The sequence below is a fragment of the Salvia hispanica genome, chromosome 1 (assembly GCF_023119035.1).
Source record: "Salvia hispanica cultivar TCC Black 2014 chromosome 1, UniMelb_Shisp_WGS_1.0, whole genome shotgun sequence".
In the NCBI taxonomy this organism is placed as follows: Eukaryota; Viridiplantae; Streptophyta; class Magnoliopsida; order Lamiales; family Lamiaceae; genus Salvia; species Salvia hispanica.
In genome coordinates, this window is record NC_062965.1 from 50,069,209 (window position 1) to 50,088,522 (window position 19,314).

The following is a 19,314-nucleotide window of genomic DNA, read 5'->3' on the forward strand; positions in this document are numbered from 1 at the left end:
TGATGATTTGTTGTGTCATATCAATATGGCTCCACATACAAACAATTCAGCATTAGTTATTTATACTAGGGAATGCATCGGTTGGGCCCGTAATCAGATTGGTGGTATCGGTTCACGACATAAATAGGAATTATCATATTGAAATGAAATCGCAATTACAGTATAGTATTAAATATTAATTGTCTCCCGGTCAAATTATACTACTCCCCCTTGACTAGTATGAGATTTTAAGAGAATTTGTTAGGTGAAATATAAAGAAAATGTAGTTGTATATTTTAATGAGGAGAGAGAGATTTATTTCTAAATATAAAAAGTGTACTCCTCTAAGGAATTATTCTTTTTATTACTTTATTATTTCTCTACTTTAACTATTTATTACTATTCCATCCGTCCCTCTGTAGCTGAGTCGTATTCTCTTTTTGATTCTCCTAGCTGAGTCATTACCTATTTTGGTAAAAAACACTAACTTTTCTTCTCTCTTACTTTATTCTTCCTTCACTTAACTAACTTTTAACACAATTTCTTAAATCTCGTGCCAAGAAGAAACGCCTTTATTACAGAGGGATAGAGGGAACATCATTTTTAAAAACGAGTGCAGAAAAATGATTGAGACTCCTAAAGTGGGACGAGAGTATTAAATTGGAGGACAACCAAAAAATGAAAAAATAGTTTTTTTTTTCATGGTCTAGTATTTATCGTACAATGGCAGTTAGTTACTCCCTCCATCCGCGAATAGGAGTCTCATTTCCATTAGGCACGGATTTTAAGAAATGTTAAGAAAAGTGGATAGAAAAAAGTTAGTGGAACAAGGGTCTCACTTGTATATATTAGTTTTAAATGAAATGTGAGTGGAATGAGTTAGGTGGAGGTGGGACCTTAGTACCATTTATGATAAAGTGAATCGGGACTCCTATTCGTGGACGGACTAAAATGGAAAAACGAGATCCTATCAGCAGACGGGGGGTAACCTCAAATTATGGCCCAAATCGGCCAAAATTGGAATAACCATGAGAAAATCTGGAAAGCAGGAAAAATATCATAGCTTTAAATTGGAATCGGAACTGCAACCGCCATTTCCTCTGCCACCGGACAGGTAAAATATTATGGCTTTAAATTAAAATTGGAACTGCCGGCACAAATACTCAGGTAATCAAACTCGGCCCCTAAGACTTCTACTTGCAACTCTGTTCCTTGGAAATAGCTGTAGATTGTAATGCACTAAAACTTCTTCTCTCAGATGGATACAATGCATTATTAAGCTTATTTTGGGTACAACTTCACCCCTTTATTAAAATGTAGATCCGCCGCTGGATGCACCTTAAGGGAATGAATGGTGGCTTGTCCCGACTTCAGTGCTGCAATAGAGTCCTGCCTAGAGCAATTTTGTTGTGAAACGTGATTAGAGAGAGTGATAAAAATAAAATGATATCCTTTGCTCAGCAAAAATAAATTAAATTGAATCCTAAATTAAATAATAACAATAGTAATACTCCTATAGATAACGAAAGATAGATATAAGCTTATTATATGAACATCACTTTACATTTAATGTTGTTTGTTTTAATGAGTAATATATTTAGTTTTATTCTAATACATTAAAAAATGTTATATATAAATTAAAATTCAATTTGTCATTTTATTCATTTATTTGAGATTATAGAAAAAACAAATAAACCAAGCTCTAGGTTTTTTGAATTTTGTAAAATAAAAATTTCAATAACGTTTTTAAATGTATTAGAATCAAACTAAATATATAAATCAAAACAAACAATCCTAATTGGAGGAGAATTATAGTAGTACACAAATAATACCATTTCTCTATGTATATATGGAGTATCAAATAATGACAAGTGCATTATTTTCAGGATCCAAATCAATATGTGGTGATAATTTGTAGTGACGCAATACAAGATCTACCGTGCCTTTCTTTATCTTCCATATTCCACCATCATGATCATGATCACTAGAGCCTCTTGGCATTACTGTTGATACAATAGTATCAAAACCACTGCTCCCATAAATGCAGCGTACGACGATGAGGTATGCTATTGCATTGAGACCACACAAAGCTGTCAAGACCCAATAATAGCGATCCAGACGACTCCGGTTTAACGTGAACTGAAACCAGTTCTTGCCACCCCCTGCCTCGCTTACTTTTCCAACAACGTAAACCGAAAGCGCAGTGCACAGGAATCCAAAACCAGTAACTCCCTCCACTAAACAATCATGGTACCTCTTCATCGACTTAGGAGCCAAATCCTCCAAGGCGGCAGAAAAGCCGTATTCAGAAAATGGTTCCATCATGCCGGCTAATGCGAACTGGAAAACTAGCCACCAGGCGCTCATGGGGACCTTGCCATCATCGGGGAGGTCCAGTAGGTTATGCTTTGTAAGAACTTTAATCCTACGGTTCTCTATGCCGGCAGCAACCGCACAGCAAAAAATAGAATAACCGCTAAAAATATAACCATTTGTCACAGACGGTCTCTCTTTTACTGATAAAACCATCTCAAACTTGAACATGGCACTAATTAGCAGCAACAGCTGAAGAGGAGGCTTCCACTTTCCAATATTGAACTTCATATGGCTCGCTTGTTCTAAGAAGTAAGTGTTTGCGGTTGAGTGTACGACGCCGCACACGATGAAGCAACTCATGATTGGAACGAGACGGAGTAGAGCTTTGGCGGATTCAACTTCTGATACAGAGCAAAGCTTCCAAGATCCGCTTCTAGGTATTTCACCGGGCATTACTATGGCCGCCTTATGCAGAAATCTGTACCAATTCATCACATACATACAATCAACTGAAATGGAACAAACAATAAATTACAGTATGTTCAAATTTTATAGTTATACTCACCCGAGAATACGAGTAGGGGATAGTGATTGAATTTCTTCCCCAACTATGCGGTGAATCCGGGTATCATCATCTTTGGGGAAGGGTTGGGTGATCTTGAAAGCAGCGGCGACAAACACTCTGGCAAAATCGGTTACAGGGCTTCTCTGTGCTTGTAGTTTGGGTTTCTTGTACATACAGGCACCGATCAAGAAAAATAAGGTTGCTAAAACCGTGCAACTTGCAGAAAGACCAAAGAGAACATACCACTTTTTTATGTATGGAAATGCAAAAATCACAACTCCTGGCGTACAAAAAAACAGAAGTACAAATGTTATTCGCCACCAATTTAGTTGTGGTCGGTTGTCTGTTTTATCTACTTCACCATGGTTAGTGGTGTGATCGATATTGTTAGGAGGATCTTCATGACCATTGTTAGTGGTGGGATCTTCACCATGATTAGTTGTGTGATCGATATTGTTAGACAGATCTTCACCATGGTTAGTTGTGTGATCGATATTGTTAGACAGATCTTCATTATGGTTAGTGGTGTGATCGATATTGTTAGGAGGATGTTGGTCGGTCTGATCGTCAATGAATGGTTCAGCGGTGGCAACACGAGCAGCCCTCCCAAGACCTATCAACGCCATACCCGTTATGAATAGGATCTTTTCTGTGTATCCGACACATCCTTCCTTATCTTCGCATCTGCCACTTGATACTGTTTGCCCAAACACTGGCGTAGTGGCTACTGTGATTAGGACCAAACCCTGCACCCAATAACACAACTCTTGATATACTTCAAATAGGCCGGTTCGGCCTGGTTTAAGTTGACCCAACATAATGAAGAGTCGGGCTTGGGCTTGGGCTGAAACTCTGTTAAAATTGACTGCAATCAGATTTTCTATCAAACCCATATTAGCCAGAGCCCAAACTCGTTTGAAGCCCGAGCCCAACTCTGACTAACCTGACCTATATTAATTGAGTCATTTTTCATTTTGTGAAGTTCTAACATAATTGAGTCATTTCTATTTTTGGCAAAAATTAATCTTTGCACATACTTTATTTTCTCTTTATCTCTCTTACTTTATTCACCATCCACTTAACATACTATTCTTAAATTCTATGCCGAAAAAGAAATGTCTTTATTAACAAGGAACGGATTAAGTAGTTGTAAAACTAAGTTTTTAATCAGCCAATAAAAAACTAAAAACTACTCCCTCCACTCGGCGGTAGAGGCATTTATTTTTGGTACGCAATTTAAGAAAAATTGTGTTAAGTGAGTTAAGTAAAGGAATAAAAATATGTTGACTTTTACTAAAAAAGAGAAATGACTGCACTACTATAGAATATACCAAAATGACAAAATGAACTCCAATGAGGAGGAAGTAGTTGGTAAGTGTTAGCCTATGCACTCTCAAGCAAGCTGAAACTAAAGTGAAGCTAGCTCTCAATCCTAATGCTGATGCTAAATGTGAAAATGAAGATTCTTCAGTCAAGGACGTGGCATCTACTCACAACATGAAGAGCTGGAAAGATGTGCTCTTGGGACCACCTAAAACGTTGGCAGCAGGAGAAGGTGGCCAGCTCGCTCTTGTGGTCCAAGGCAGTTAAATGTGTTGTGTTGTCACTCTTCTATTGCTTGTTATGGTAGAGTATTATTCTCAGTGTAGCTATATATATGGTGGAAAATGCAAGGGTGAAGAAATTTCCAAGAAGAGTTTCAGCAATGAAGAGAAACCAAAATGGCAGAATCCGGTAGAGTCCACCCCATATATTCAGAATTGTAGCTGCGTTTGTGAAGCTCATTTTCCAAACACTTGTGAAGTAAGTTTGCATAATAAAGAACACTCCTTCCATCACTGTCTCCGCCCAAACTAGACCTTCAATCAACCCACACACAAACCCCAGTCTTAAGTTTATCCATATCATGTAGTAAGAAAAAGCATTATTTGAAAATTTTTAATTACCTGCAACTCTGAGAATACCCCTCATTCCGTTCTTCTACTCTCTGCAGATCTGCACTCACTTGCTATATTCGAAACTGATAGAGAGAGACAGAGAGAGGGAGGGAGGGAGGGAGAGAGAGAGAGAGAGGTTGACCGAGAGGACAGCTATACTAGTATATAAATAGCACACAAAGGCATTAGGTATGTAGATCTATAAACTTATATGGTTGGTCGACTTGTATGTAGATCCATACACTTAATTGGAAGAAATCAATAAACAATAGGTCAACTTGTATGTGGATCTATACACTTATTTGTAAAAAATCAATAAACAAACTTTAAACTTATATGGTTGGCCGACTTGTATGTAGATGTATAAACTTGGAAGCAAATGTTACTTTTTGTGTTGAGAAAAGAAGAAGCATTAAAGAAAATAGAGTTCCAAGAAGCATTAAGGAAGAATGGAGTTCCAAGATTGGAACGTTTATCATGCCTGCCTTGTTCCAATAATAGTGTAGTTCCAAAAATGCATTTATTGTAGGATCTCAAGGGACACCAACATCCCTATAAATACATAGATGTTGTGTACCATTTATCTATCCAATTCAACACAATCATATTTTCCTATTGCTTCCTTCTCTAAATATGTTGCCTGTACCATTTAACATGGTATCAGAGCGGGTTTGGACTCAGAATAGGTATCATCATCGTCCTTGATACCTTTCTCGGCCCTTTCCCGTTTTTTGGCCTCTTTTTCCTTCTCTTTTTCGCTGTACCTGTAACCTTAAGCCAAAATGTCAGATGACAATAGAATAATAACCGAAACCTCAGATTCATTTATGGCAAATGAATTTGCCCGGCAGTTTGCCAATTTTATGCGCAATAGTTTTGCCACAAACCAACCAAACCCACCAGAAACAGCTGCCGTGCCATACAGAATTGACACGCAGCCCCTCCACATCGGTGGGAACAAGTTGAATGGAGAAAATTATGCCCTTTGGTCCGTGGTTGTGAAAACGGCGATAAGCGGTCGGGGAATGGTCTCTCACGTCACCGGAGTGCCTCCTCCCCCACCGCGAACCGATCCAGCCTTCATACAGTGGCAACAAGCCGATCACTGTGTAGTCACTTGGTTGATACAAAATATCGAGCCTCGACTGGTTAGTCGAGTTTCACAACATCCGACGGCGAAGCACATCTGGGATGCTTTGGCAGTCACATATGGGAGCGGAGGAGATAAAATCCAGGTGTATGATCTTCAGTTCAAAGCTACCACACTGAGACAAGAAAGCAATTCATTAGAAGAAATATGGAGCAGGTTGGGAGAGATATGGATTTCAATCGACCAAAAACAGACGAACCCAATGAAATATCCAGAGGATATGGAGATTCATGAAAAATTCATACAAGATCAGAGAGTATGTCAGTTTCTCTATGCAATTGATAGCAAATATGAAACAATCAAGAGGGAAATACTGAAAATGGACCAACTTCCCTCCGTCGACTACGCGTACAACCTGATTCAACAGGAGGAGACGCGACTCCGAGTATTACAGCAGGCAAACATCGGTGGAGCAGTCGCCACGGATGGAATTGGAACCGGCCTCGCCGTCCGAGGGTGGCAGAACCACACCACCGGCTCGCGGGGTGGCGGTCGCGGAAGCAACGGTGGCGGTCGCGGCGGCAGCAATGGCAGAAATAGGCGAAGTGATGAAGAAGACAAGTCAAAATTAGTGTGTTCCTACTGCAAACGGAAAAGACACACAAAAGATTCATGCTTTGAACTAATTGGATATCCAGATTGGTGGGAAGAGAAGAACGGCAAGCCGCCGCCACCGCAAACACCCTGGAACCGTGGCGGGCACGCCGCCGCAGCAGTCGGAGGCAACGGAAGCAACGCGGGGCAGGGGGTCGCGCAAGCTGTCCAGCCAGGAAATAGGACCCGAGACGCCGCTGCTCAACCGGCAAACACAACCGGGGCAGCGAATTTCGTCGCCGGCGGAAATGGGAGTGTAATTCACGACTGGAGTGAAGAATTGATGGGGGAAGAAGCGGCGCCCATTCTAGGTAAATTGGGGTTAGGGGGTTCTTTAATTAGAAGCCCCCAAACCTTTGGAAAATTGCATGTTTCACCCCACCAAAATTTGCAGCCCCAATTACCCTCCAATATTTATCAGAAATTACAAGATGCACCCCACCAAAATTTGCAGCCTCAATTAGCCCCTGAACCTCCTAAAAATTCCATAATTACCCAAATCTCTTGCCAAAATCGATTTCAGCCCCTCGAGAAGCTTGGAGTTGCGTGTGCAGTATCTAATGGCCATGAAAAAAATGATAAATGGATTTTCGATTGTGGGGCAACCGATACCATAACTTATGATGCCTCAGACCTTATCAACCTTCAGAAACCTCAAAAATCTCATATCGAGACTGCCAATGGAGAATTTACAGTGGTTGAGGGGGCTGGAACTGTTAACATTTCACCTACTTTGCAATTATCGAATTGTCTCTATATTCCTTCAATGTCTCATAAGTTATTATCCATTAGTCATGTCACAAAGGAATTGAATTGTACGTTACTAATGCAGCCACAATTTTGTCTGTTACAGGATATCCGAACCGGGGAGATAATTGGGTGTGGCACTGAACGCGATGGGCTTTACTATGTGGATGAGATAGCTCAAAAAGGGACTGCCATGCTAACTCACGGGTCAGCTGACCGGAAAGCTTGGCTTTGGCATCGACGCTTGGGTCATCCATCTATCGGTTACTTAAAATTGTTATTTCCTAATATTATTCCTAAGCATGACATGTACTGTGAAACTTGTCTTTTATCCAAAAGTCATCGGAACTCTTATCCACCAAGTAATACTCGCGTTGAAACCCCATTTGCCTTAGTACACTCTGATGTTTGGGGGCCCGCACCAGTTATTGGAGGGCAAGGTTTTCGATACTACTTAGTTTTTGTAGATGATTGCACTCGCATGACTTGGGTATATTTCATGAAACAAAAATCTGAAGTTTTGTCACACTTTACCCATTTCTATAACCTTATCCAAACTCAGTTTCACAAAACCATTCAGGTCCTTCGGTCAGATAATGGGGGGGAGTTTGTTAATTCTAACATGAAACAATTCTTTCAAAACAAAGGTCTTATACACCAAACCACATGTGCTCATACTCCCGAACAAAACGGTGTGGCTGAAAGGAAAAATCGATCTCTCCTCGAAATGACTCGTTCCATGCTTATAGAGTCAAAAGCCCCGAAACATTTTTGGCCAGAAGCCATTATCACCTCAGCCTATCTCTTAAACCGATTGCCCACAAGTATTCTCAAACACAAAACTCCCTTACAAGTCTTGTCCGCCTACACAAAAATCCCTCCGCCCTTGACTCTTGAACCTCGCGTCTTCGGATGCTCCGTTTTTGTCCACATTCCTAAACATGAAAGAACTAAACTATCCCCATGTGCTGTTAAATGTGTATTTGTAGGATATGGGGTAAATCAAAAGGGGTATAGATGTTTCGATCCAAAGTCCAACCGCATGTTCGTTACAATGAACAGCAACTTTCTTGAAACCGAGTATTTCTTTACCCATCTTCGCGGTCAGGGGGAGAGTAATGTTAGGATAACAATGATACGGACCCGCTAAGTTGGATCTCAATGCCACTGCCAATGCCAAGCAATTCTGATTCGGACCTAACAGAGAAAGCAGTAAGCAATTCCGCTGAGCAAGTCTCTGATGTGGTAGAGTCTATTGTGGAAGGTGACATCGCCTCAAACATTTCTCCGTTAAGGATATCCAATGTAAGTACTCCTATGGATACATATAATTGTTTGGCTAACACTGTAAGTGCAGAAGGAAATTCAATTGAGGCCGAAAAAGAGGAAATCGAAGAAGTTGAGGTCGAAAAAGTTGACCCTGACACTGGGAGATACATACTTCCACCAAGGCCAAACAGAGGAGTTCCACCCAAAAGGTATACACCAGAAAAGGTTGACAGGAAAAAACGCTACTCTATTGTGAACCTAGCCAAAGGCCATTTATTAGAGATGGCTCGGGCTTTTGAGAATGCACTATATGAGGAAGAAGAAATACCACAGACATGGGAAGAAGCTATGAAACACAAGCATTGGAGGGAAGCAATGAAGAAAGAGATTGATGCACTAATTCGAAACCACACATGGGAGAAATGTGTTCTACCAGGAGGGAAGCGACCAGTTGGTTGTCGATGGGTCTTCACTATCAAAAGAAGACCTGATGGCTCGATAGAAAGGTACAAAGCACGTCTCGTTGCAAAGGGATATACTCAGACATATGGAGTAGACTATTCTGAGACCTTCTCCCCAGTAGCCAAGATGAACACTGTTCGGGTATTGCTATCTATTGCTGCTAATAGGAACTGGCCATTACACCAGTTTGATGTGACGAATGCCTTCCTGCATGGTGAGTTGAAGAAGAACGAAGAAGTTTACATGGAGGCACCTCCAGGTTTTGCAACAGATTTTAAAACAGGTGAAGGGTGCCGATTGAGGAAGACCTTGTATGGATTGAAGCAATCTCCAAGAGTATGGTTTGGGAAGTTTGCTGGGGCAATGATTAGCTATAGATATACACAGAGCAATTCAGACCATACGCTATTTTTTAAGAAGCGAGGTGATAAGATCACATGTTTAATCATATATGTTGATGATATGATTATTACAGGTGACGACCTAGAAGAGATTGAGGATTTAAAGAAGAATCTATTTCAGGAATTTGAGATGAAGGACTTAGGAAATCTCAAGTATTTTCTTGGGATTGAAGTGCTAAGGTCAACCAAAGGAATTTTTCTGCGACAAAGAAAGTATATCCTGGACATCTTAGCAGAAACTGGCCTACTGGAATGTAAACCTGCAGATACTCCCCTGGCAGTTAATCATGGATTACAAATCAGAGAAGGAGCCAAGTTGACTGATAGTAGTCGGTATCAGCGACTAGTCGGAAAACTCATATATCTCTCACACACTAGGCCAGATATTGCCTATGCAGTTGGGGTCGTAAGTCAGTTCATGCATAAGCCGCAGACGGACCACATGGAGGCAGCACTTAGGATTTGTCGGTATTTGAAGGGAACTCCAGGACATGGAGTGTTGTTCGCCAAAAATGGGCATCTTGAGATTCATGGTTATACAGATGCTGACTGGGCAGGGAACCCGAATGATAGGAAGTCTACAGCAGGCTACTTTACCTTTGTTGGAGGTAACTTAGTAACATGGAGAAGCAAGAAGCAGAAGGTGGTGGCTCTTTCGAGTGCTGAAGCAGAATTTCGTGGGATTAAAAGTGGGTTGACCGAGATTTTATGGCTAAGGAGATTGATGAAAGAGATTAATCTCTCTCCAAGCAAGTGCCAGCTGTACTGTGATAACAAAGCCGCTATAAGCATCTCACAAAATCCAGTACAACATGATCGAACGAAACATGTGGAGGTTGACAGACACTTTATCAAAGAAAATATTGAGAATGGGATTGTTGAACTCCCTTTTGTTCGCTCTGAGGATCAACTTCTCGACATCCTAACTAAAGCAGTCAACTCAAGGAGCTTTGAAGACGTGCTTTCCAAATTGAGTTTTGGAGATCCTACCACTCAATTTGAGGGAGAGTGTTGAGAAAAGAAGAAGCATTAAAGAAAATAGAGTTCTAAGAAGCATTAAGGAAGAATGGAGTTCCAAGATTGGAACGTTTATCATGCCTGCCTTGTTCCAATAATAGTGTAGTTCCAAAAATGCATTTATTGTAGGATCTCAAGGGACACCAACATCCCTATAAATACATAGATGTTGTGTACCATTTATCTATCCAATTCAACACAATCATATTTTCCTATTGCTTCCTTCTCTAAATATGTTGCCTGTACCATTTAACATTTTGTGTATCAAGTTCAGTTTTGATCAAGGTAATTTATTGTAGAAATAGAAATACTCACTCCTAATCACTATCGGAGTATCAATAAACAATGCTCTTGTAGTTATCTACGATGTAGAATGGATATTACGGACGAGAGATAAATCTAGATTCGTAACAGATATTGAACACAATGAATTTTTAATTTTACACACATTAATTAGAGAATTTACTTATTGTTTAGTTTATTTACGCGATTAATCAAATTTTACAAAATGAATTCATTATCACATGCAGTGCCAGTCCAATATATGCCATCCGTTCTGCACTAATGAAGTAATATTTGTTATTTTGATATGTTTCATAATAGTGAAGTCATTTCGTTTCCTAGCAAATGCCAACATCTTTCTTCTCTCTTAGTTTACTCTCTCTTCATTTTTCTTCCCTTTTCATTTCTTATTTTATTCTTTCTTTATTTAACTCACTTAATACAATTTTTCTTAAGTCGTGTGCCGAAAAGAAATGTCTCCATTGTTATGAAACGGGGAGAAAGTTGTATAATTCAGTTGACTTAGACTTTTGCCTCCACAAAGCGCAAATTACGATGGATAATAAACAATAGAGGGGAAAATACATATATTCAACTCAACCCAACTCAACCTTTGATTAATGTTCAATTTATTTTGCAATAAACGACATACTTCTACATGTGTACGTCAATTATATATGTAGTATGACGCCAATGATAACGACGGTGATGATGTAATTCAACTTTCATATATAATGGAATGCTATAGATTTTATAGTTAATTAATTAGACTTATCCCATTGATAATGTTTTATATTTTTATGATAATTGTCGAATTTAGTTACTCTCGTTCATACAAAAATTAACATTTACAACATAAAATTTAACATATATAAGCTGAATATATAATCCACACCAAGTATACAAAAATTTTACAACATACTACTGTATTAATGAGATATAAAATAATCAAAAAATATAGGAAAGATGAAAACTTATAAGAGAGAGAAAACAATAGTAATGAGGAAAAACTATAAAAGGTGATCATGAAATTGACTAATATAGTTTTTCCATGGCAATGGGGAAAAATAATCTAGAGGGTGAATAAAATTGACTAATACTAGTTTTTTCATGGTTGAATGACATTTTTAAACTTCAAAAAAGATGTAAAATCGTTCCAGTAATATTATAAAAGAATTCAGATTATAGCTAGTAATTGATACAAATCTGTAGTATGATTTACATCTTTTTACTTTAAAACATGATTTTTTATTAATCCGTGTATATGTTGTATACTTGTATTCTAACTGATACAATTAAAGTCCGAAAATTAAAACGATACTAATACTCCGTAATAAAATTGAGTCAAAGCTGCAGTGGCGAATCCAGGGAGGGGAAGGAGGGGGCGACCGCCCCTCACCGGCGACCCGCTACCATGAACCCGGACGTATATTTTCCATAGACGCCCACTTTGTTAGCTTCCGACGTTGCCCCTCCCCTCTCCTTTAGCTTCCGATAAATTTTATTTCTCCTCTTTTTTGTTTTAGGATCGTGGATTCATTCTTCCGCAAATTTGCCTAAAAGACTTCGGAATTGTGTTATGTTGTGTTCCTCTTTCACAAACTCCAACACTATATTTTTATAGACTAAATAATATGACGAGAAAAATCTTCCCATAAAATGTACACGGGTCATTTATAAAAATTAGAGGAATCTGCATGCAGGATATATAGATAATCTAATTGGATTTATCTTTAACTTTTATAAAGGCATAAACAAGCACGATCATTAATCCCTTAAGACCTTTCTTCTTCGTTTTCTTATTTATTTTCATTCTTGAATAATATTATTATTCAATTATATGTGGTTCTTGAAAAGTCGTACTGTTTTCATATTTTATTACTACAAATTATTAACATCGGTATCCATGTGTTAGATCTATTAACATGTGACGGATAATTTTTTCTATTTTCCATCTTTGTTGTACTAGTATTATTTATTTCCTGGCGTCTTTGTCGAAGCAAAGTCTTCGTCAACTATATATATTACTATACAATCTAATAACCTTTTTAAAGTGAACGCGTAGTATTATTAATTAATAGTAGCTGGTAATATTTCTAGTTATATTTGACTAATTAAATGCAATGGAAGAAGAGATAATAGATAATCTTGATCAAAACTGAACGTCATTTATTTACTTATTTTGATTTGCAAAAGTAACATTAATTCTCTTCCAAGTTCATTGAAGGTCGACTGATATACCTGGCGTAACTTAGTTGTTAAAACATTTTCCACATAACTAATTAGTAATAAATAATTAGGGATCGATTTGAGTAACCTCAATTGCATGTGTTCGGGGATATGTAACAAAAACAAAGGCAATCTAATCTACTCAAGTCGTCAAAGAGCCATTATACTTGATAATTGATCTGGCCGGTTTCTTATTTTGGTAATAAAAGAAATGGACCAATCTAGTGTGTTTTGTCATATTATCATACTATTAGTATTATAAATATAATAATACATGGTTGTTATATGTGAACAATAAGACATTGCATAAACTAGTAATATTTGAAATCTGTGGAAATATGTAGCTTAGTACAGCTGTTCTGTCCAGCACCCTCTCTAGTGAAAGAGATCATTAATTAATTTTTTTTTATCTATGTTTATCAATCTACGTACATGGATAATGGATCATAGATAATGAAGTGTAGCTTAATTGGTAAAATATATATTTTCTTTATTAATCAATATGTTAGAGATTTGACTAAGTCTCCCTCTCTTCTCTCTCACGTTAACAGATCTACAAGTGTTTATTCTTTTTCAATTTTACAGTAAATATTTTTTTTGGTGGGAATGACATATTAACATTTACAGTATTTCTTCTTTTTAATTTTACTGTCTCTGAAAAATACACTATATGCAATGATAAATAGACACTACTATTTTTAATTTAATCCAAGTGGGCCGGGTACCATTATGTTTTAAGTGTAAACAAGATTTATTATGACGTAGTAGCATTAGTATTTGATATGTGTGTAGTGACAGTCTAGTGTAGTGACCGAGGATTTATGTTGACATCTTATTTAAAAACGTTACAAATTAAAGTAGTGAAAGACCATGTTCCAGTAATATTACTTCTTTTGTCCCATTACATGTGTTTTTTGGCATAAGTTTTTAACTAGTTAGATTTAGTAAAAAATAAGATAGAGCTGGATAAATTAAGAGAGAGATATAATATTGTTTTTCTGCCATACAAGGAAATGTATTGCTTATAATGGAACGACTCAAAAAGCAATATGCATCACTTATAGTGGGACGGATGGAAGACATTTTTAAGTTGTCAAAATCATCTATCGTAACCATTCTTAATCAATGTTGTAAATAATTTCGTTGAGATCAATGATGAAGAGGAAGTATTCATAAAAAATGAGTGAAATTTAAAAACAACTCCTTAAATGGATAACAAAATAAACAAAAATATTTATATTTTAATCCGCCACATTTAAACGTATATATAATAAAATAGATTAGTACTACTACTTAACATGGCAATTCATTATACTATTACATACAAATACAATACACCTTAACTCATTATTTATCAGACCTATCAGATCTATCTACCATTCTACCTTCCTTATTTTATTATGACTTCTTATACTACAAATTATTAATATTGTTATCCGAGACCGAGAGTGAGACCTATTAAAATGTGACGGATGATTATTTTAATTTTCCATCCTTTTCGTGTTATTTATTTCCTGGCGTCATTGTCGAAGCAAAGTCATCGTCAACTATATTACTATAAAATTCTAATGCACTTTTTAAAGTAAACGCGTAGTTTTATTAATCAATAGTAGTAGGTGGTATTTCTCGATATGGATGTTCAGCTTAATATTTCTACTTATATTTGACTAATTTGATCAAAACTGAACTTCATTTATTTACTTATTTTGATTTGCAAAAGTAACATCTTCTTCCAAGTTCATCAACAAATTGATATACCTAGCGTAATTTAATTGTTAAAACATTTTCCTTTTACCTAATAAGTCTGGGATTTGAGTCAGCTCGGTTGCATGTGTTAGGGATTTGTAACAAAAAAAAAAAACAAAGGCAATCTACCTATATAAGGCGTCGTAGAGCGGGCATTTATACTTGATAATTGATCTGGTTTCTTATTTTGGGGTAAAAGAAATGGATCGATCTGGTGTTTTTGTCGTATTATTATACTCCCTATTATAAATATAATACTTCCTCTGTCCCATTAGAAATGCAACGTTTTCCTTTTTGGGTTTGTCCCACTAAAAATGAAATGTTTCCTAAAATGGAAACATCACACTCTCTACTTTTTCCTCTCTCTTACTTTACTCTCTCTTCATTAACTCACAAAACAACACTTGCATAAAATCCTGTGCCGGAAACCAAATGTTTCATATTTATTGGGACGGAGAGAGTATAATACATGGTTGTTATATGTGAACAATAATTATTATCATTGAAATCTGTGGAAATATGCTACTCCTAGTATTTAAGATAACTAAGTACAGCTGTTCTGTCAAGCAACCCTCAACATCTGTCTCTCCAAGATTTTAAGATAACAAGTTAGTGCAGCTAAAAAAGCTCGCCATCGGAGTTGAGGTAAATGAATGGTTTTGTTTTAGACTGAGAGTGTTTTATTTCGTATACCTTTCAACGTATATAACAATCTCTGTTTTCTATGTGAAACCATCGTCTTCTGCAGAGAGTAGAAGCAGACAATGGGGGGTATTCTCAGAGTTGCGGGTAATTAAATAAAGCTTTTTCGTGTACATACATGATGGACCATTTGGTTCTCATTATTGCTCATGGCTAAATGTAATGTTTATTCTTATATCTTGTTTGATTGCCCTTTTCCTCAAAAGATTAGTCAGTGACCATGTATCATGGTGTGTCTCTAAAGTGTTAGGATTGCTCCATCTCACAATTATCTATCCCATTCCAATGTAACTAATTTAATCCAAAATAAAATCTACATTTTTTTGTTTATCTCATCATATTATATCTCAGTATTATTTTATCTAAATGCCACAAATATGAATAAACTTAAGATTAGGGTTTTGTTTGGTTAATTGAAGGTGTGGTGTGGGCGGAGACCGTGATGGCAGGCGTCTTCTTCATTATGCAAACTTACTTCACAAGTGTTTGGAAACTGAGTTTCACAAATGCAGCCACGATTCTGAATATATGGGGTGGACTCTACCGGATTCTGCCATTTTTCTTTCTCTTCATTGCTGAAACTCTTCTTGGAAATTTTGCCATTCTTGCTCTTTCCACAATATCCAGCTCTGTGGTTAGTTATATCTAATTACTCTTTTACATTGTGCAGTTGACCAACTATTTTAGTTTTTAGGCTAATCTAAGTTAGATCTATAAATTTGGTCATGATTAAAATAAGAAATGCGTTAGTAACGGATAAAATATTAATACTCCCTCCGTCCCACAAAGATTGTCTCACTTTGACCGGACACAGATTTTAAGAAATGTAATGAAAAGTAAGTTGAAAAAGTTAGGGGAACGTGAGTCCTACTTTTATATATTACTTTTATAATAAAATGTGAGTAGGAATGAGTTATGGGGCCCACTACCAAAAATGGTCAAAAGTGAAATGGGACAATCTTTGTGGGACGGACGGAAATGGAAAAATGGGACAATCTTTGTGGGACGGAGGGAGTATAAGACAAGATTAGGGCCCAAGCCCGATTCTTTAAAGTTGAGGTGAGTCAGTCATGTGTTGGACCTATGTCGGTCCAGGTTTGGCCCGGGCTTCAGACGGTTTTCGCCTTAGGCTAATAAGCCCAAGCCTGATTCTGTCTTTTATTTGTATTTGGCAGCTATAAGTATACCAAGCTTAATACTCTCTCCGTCCGTCATCAAATATTACATTTTTCCTTTTTCGTCCGTCCGCCAATAAATGTTTCATTTCACTTTTACTCTATTTGGTAAGTAGATCATATGTTCCAATAACTCATTTCACTCATATTTTATATTAAAACCAATATATCAAAATAGGTCCCACGTTCCACTAGCTTTTCTACCTACTTTACTACATAAAGTCAAACAATTTTTTAAAACTCGTGCCGGTCAAACAAGGGACAGTTAATCACGGACTGAGGGAGTACTACTAGTAGGGAGGGGATGCTAATCTAGTACTCTTGGGAGCAGGGTATGGTCCTGATCACAGTTGCAACAACGCCAGTGTTTGGGCAAACAGTTTCAGGTGAGAAGTGCCAAGATAAGGAGGGATGTGTTGGGTACACGGAAAAGATCCTCTTCATAACGGGTATGGCGTTGATAGGTCTCGGGAGGGCTGCTCGCGTTGCCACCGCTGAACCATTCATTGCTGATCAGATTCAGACGACTAACAATGTACCAAACCAGCCCAATAATAACAGCAAACAGACGACTATCCATGAAGAAGATCAGGCCAACAATAATAGTGAACAGACGACTATCCATGAAGAAGATCAGGCCAACAATAATAGCGAACACACGACTAACCATGAACCAGATCAGCCCAACAATAATAGCAAACAGACGACTATCCATGAAGAAGATCAGCCGAACAATAATAGCGAACAGATGACTAACCATGGAGAAGAGCAGCCGGACAACCGGAAACAACTAAGTTGGTGGCGAGAAACATGTGTACTTATGTTCTTATGCACGCCAGTAGTTGTAATATGTGCGTTTCCATACATAAAAAAGTGGTATATTCTCTTTGGAGTTTCTGCAAGTTGCACAATTTTCACAACCATATTTTTCTTCATGGGTGCCCAAGCATACAAGAAATCCCCACCAAAAGCAGAGAGAAGCCCGGTAACCAATTTTGCCAGAGTGTTTGTAGCTGCTGCTTTCAAGATTACCCAACCCCGCCCAAAAGAGAATGATCCCCGGCTTCACTGCGTAGCTGGAGAGGAAATTAAGAAACTATCCCAAACTTGTATTCTCGGGTGAGTATAACTGTACCATTAACATCATATATTCTTTGCTTTAATCTATCAGTGTTATATTTATCAAAACGCAATTAGATGCCAATATATACTGATGTAGCAGTCATTTTTAGTTTAAGGTTTAATTATACTATTGAATTAGTTAAAGTTCCAACTTACTAAGATGTCTGTTTGTTAGTAATAGTTTTCAGTTAATTGTATGCAATGAATGGGTGTACGTAGGTTTCTGCATAAGGCAGCCATAGAAGTGCCTGGTGATAGAGTTGGATCATGGAAACTTTGCTCGGTATCAGAAGTTGAATCCGCCAAAGATCTAATCCGTCTGCTTCCAATCCTGAGCTGCTTCATCATGTGCGGCATTGTACACTCAACGGCAAACACTTACTTCGTAGAACAAGCGAGCCATATGAAGTTCAATATAGGAAAGTGGAAGCCTCCTCTTCAGCTGTTGCTGTTAGTTAGCGGCTTTGGCAAGTTTATGACAGTTGGAATAACAAAAACGAACAAGGATATGCTTGGGAAATATGGAGTCGGGAAAAATGGTCAGTTATTTGTCATGTATTCTGTGTTATGCTGCGCAGTGGCTGCCGCTGTAGAGAGACGCAGGATTCACGTGCTTAGAAGGCATGATCTACTCGACCTCCCCGATGACGGCAAGGTTCCCATGAGCGCCGGGTGGCTCGTTTTCCAGATCCTATTCTCCGGGCATGTGGAACCATTTTCTGAATACGGCTTCTCTGCCTTCTTCGAGTTTTGGGCTCCTAGCTCGATGAAGAGGTACCATGATTGTTTTGTGGAGGGGGTTACTGGTTTCGGATTCTTGTGCTCATCATTTTTAGTTTATGCCGTTGGAAAAGTAAGTGAGGTGCGAGGCGGCAAGAGCTGGTTTCAGTATACGCTGAACCGAAGTCGTCTTGATCGCTATTATTGGGTCTTGACGGTTTTGTGTAGTCTGAGTGTAATAGCATACTTATGCTTGGATTATATTTACACCTTATCGGATGCCATGAGGAGCAGCTCAGAGGATAAGCAACAGACAGATGAATTTATTCATTGCTCTACTTCTGAACCTGAACGTTTAGCTTACTTAAGTCCCATAATCAAAGGCAGCGCAGTAGAGCTTGTATTGCGTCACTACAAATTATCTCCACCTGTCGATCAGTATTTGGGAAATGTTAACCTATGCGCTAAAGGTATATTTTTCGATGTAGTCTGAACTTAATTCTCCAACTCAAGATGCGATGCAATGGAACACAGTATCTCTATGCATGGATGATTATATATTTGGCGCCCTTTTCCAAATCAAACATATTTCTAGATCCTACTTTTATATTCTGTACTACTCTATGTTTAGAGCATCCACAATGGCAATAGGCCAGTCATAGGCCAACCACTCTCTCTCTCTGCCACGTTATCAGCATTAAAAATCCACCTGCCACATTATCATTTTAATCAAATAGGCTAGCCTAAGGCCAGCCACAGGCTAGCCGCAATAAAAATAATTAAAAAACAACTACATTTACGGAATTAAATTTATGATAAATTACGGAATTAAATTTACGAGACATATACGGAAAAATTCATTCATTTCATTTAAATAAAAAAAAGGTACATAGATAAAAAA

The 19,314-nt window shown here is 37.8% G+C and overlaps 2 protein-coding genes across 7 annotated transcripts; one reads left to right on the plus strand and one right to left on the minus strand.

Moving 5' to 3' along the window:
- Window positions 1–1,777: 1,777 nt before the first annotated feature.
- Window positions 1,778–6,846, minus strand: LOC125223750 (protein NRT1/ PTR FAMILY 5.5-like). Of its 5 annotated transcripts, none has more exons than XM_048127048.1 (4): window positions 6,303–6,846; window positions 4,807–6,062; window positions 2,861–4,719; window positions 1,778–2,773 (listed from the first exon to the last, which is right to left on the minus strand). In XM_048127048.1, the coding sequence occupies exons 3-4, from the start codon at window positions 3,751–3,753 to the stop codon at window positions 1,837–1,839; spliced, it is 1,830 nt and encodes a 609-aa protein (XP_047983005.1). In that variant the 5' UTR covers window positions 3,754–4,719; window positions 4,807–6,062; window positions 6,303–6,846; the 3' UTR covers window positions 1,778–1,836. The 5 variants fall into 5 exon arrangements, with proteins under 5 accessions (XP_047983005.1, XP_047983014.1, XP_047983029.1 ...); XM_048127057.1 differs by having other exon boundaries at window positions 6,147–6,846; XM_048127072.1 differs by having other exon boundaries at window positions 4,807–5,561; window positions 5,698–6,846.
- Window positions 6,847–15,220: 8,374 nt separating this feature from the next.
- Window positions 15,221–18,959, plus strand: LOC125219456 (protein NRT1/ PTR FAMILY 5.5-like). Of its 2 annotated transcripts, XM_048121435.1 has the most exons (5): window positions 15,221–15,339; window positions 15,443–15,483; window positions 15,816–16,030; window positions 16,903–17,690; window positions 17,913–18,959. In XM_048121435.1, the coding sequence occupies exons 2-5, from the start codon at window positions 15,459–15,461 to the stop codon at window positions 18,904–18,906; spliced, it is 2,022 nt and encodes a 673-aa protein (XP_047977392.1). In that variant the 5' UTR covers window positions 15,221–15,339; window positions 15,443–15,458; the 3' UTR covers window positions 18,907–18,959. The 2 variants fall into 2 exon arrangements, with proteins under 2 accessions (XP_047977392.1, XP_047977400.1); XM_048121443.1 differs by lacking the exons at window positions 15,221–15,339; window positions 15,443–15,483 and having other exon boundaries at window positions 15,927–16,030; window positions 16,837–17,690.
- Window positions 18,960–19,314: the final 355 nt, after the last annotated feature.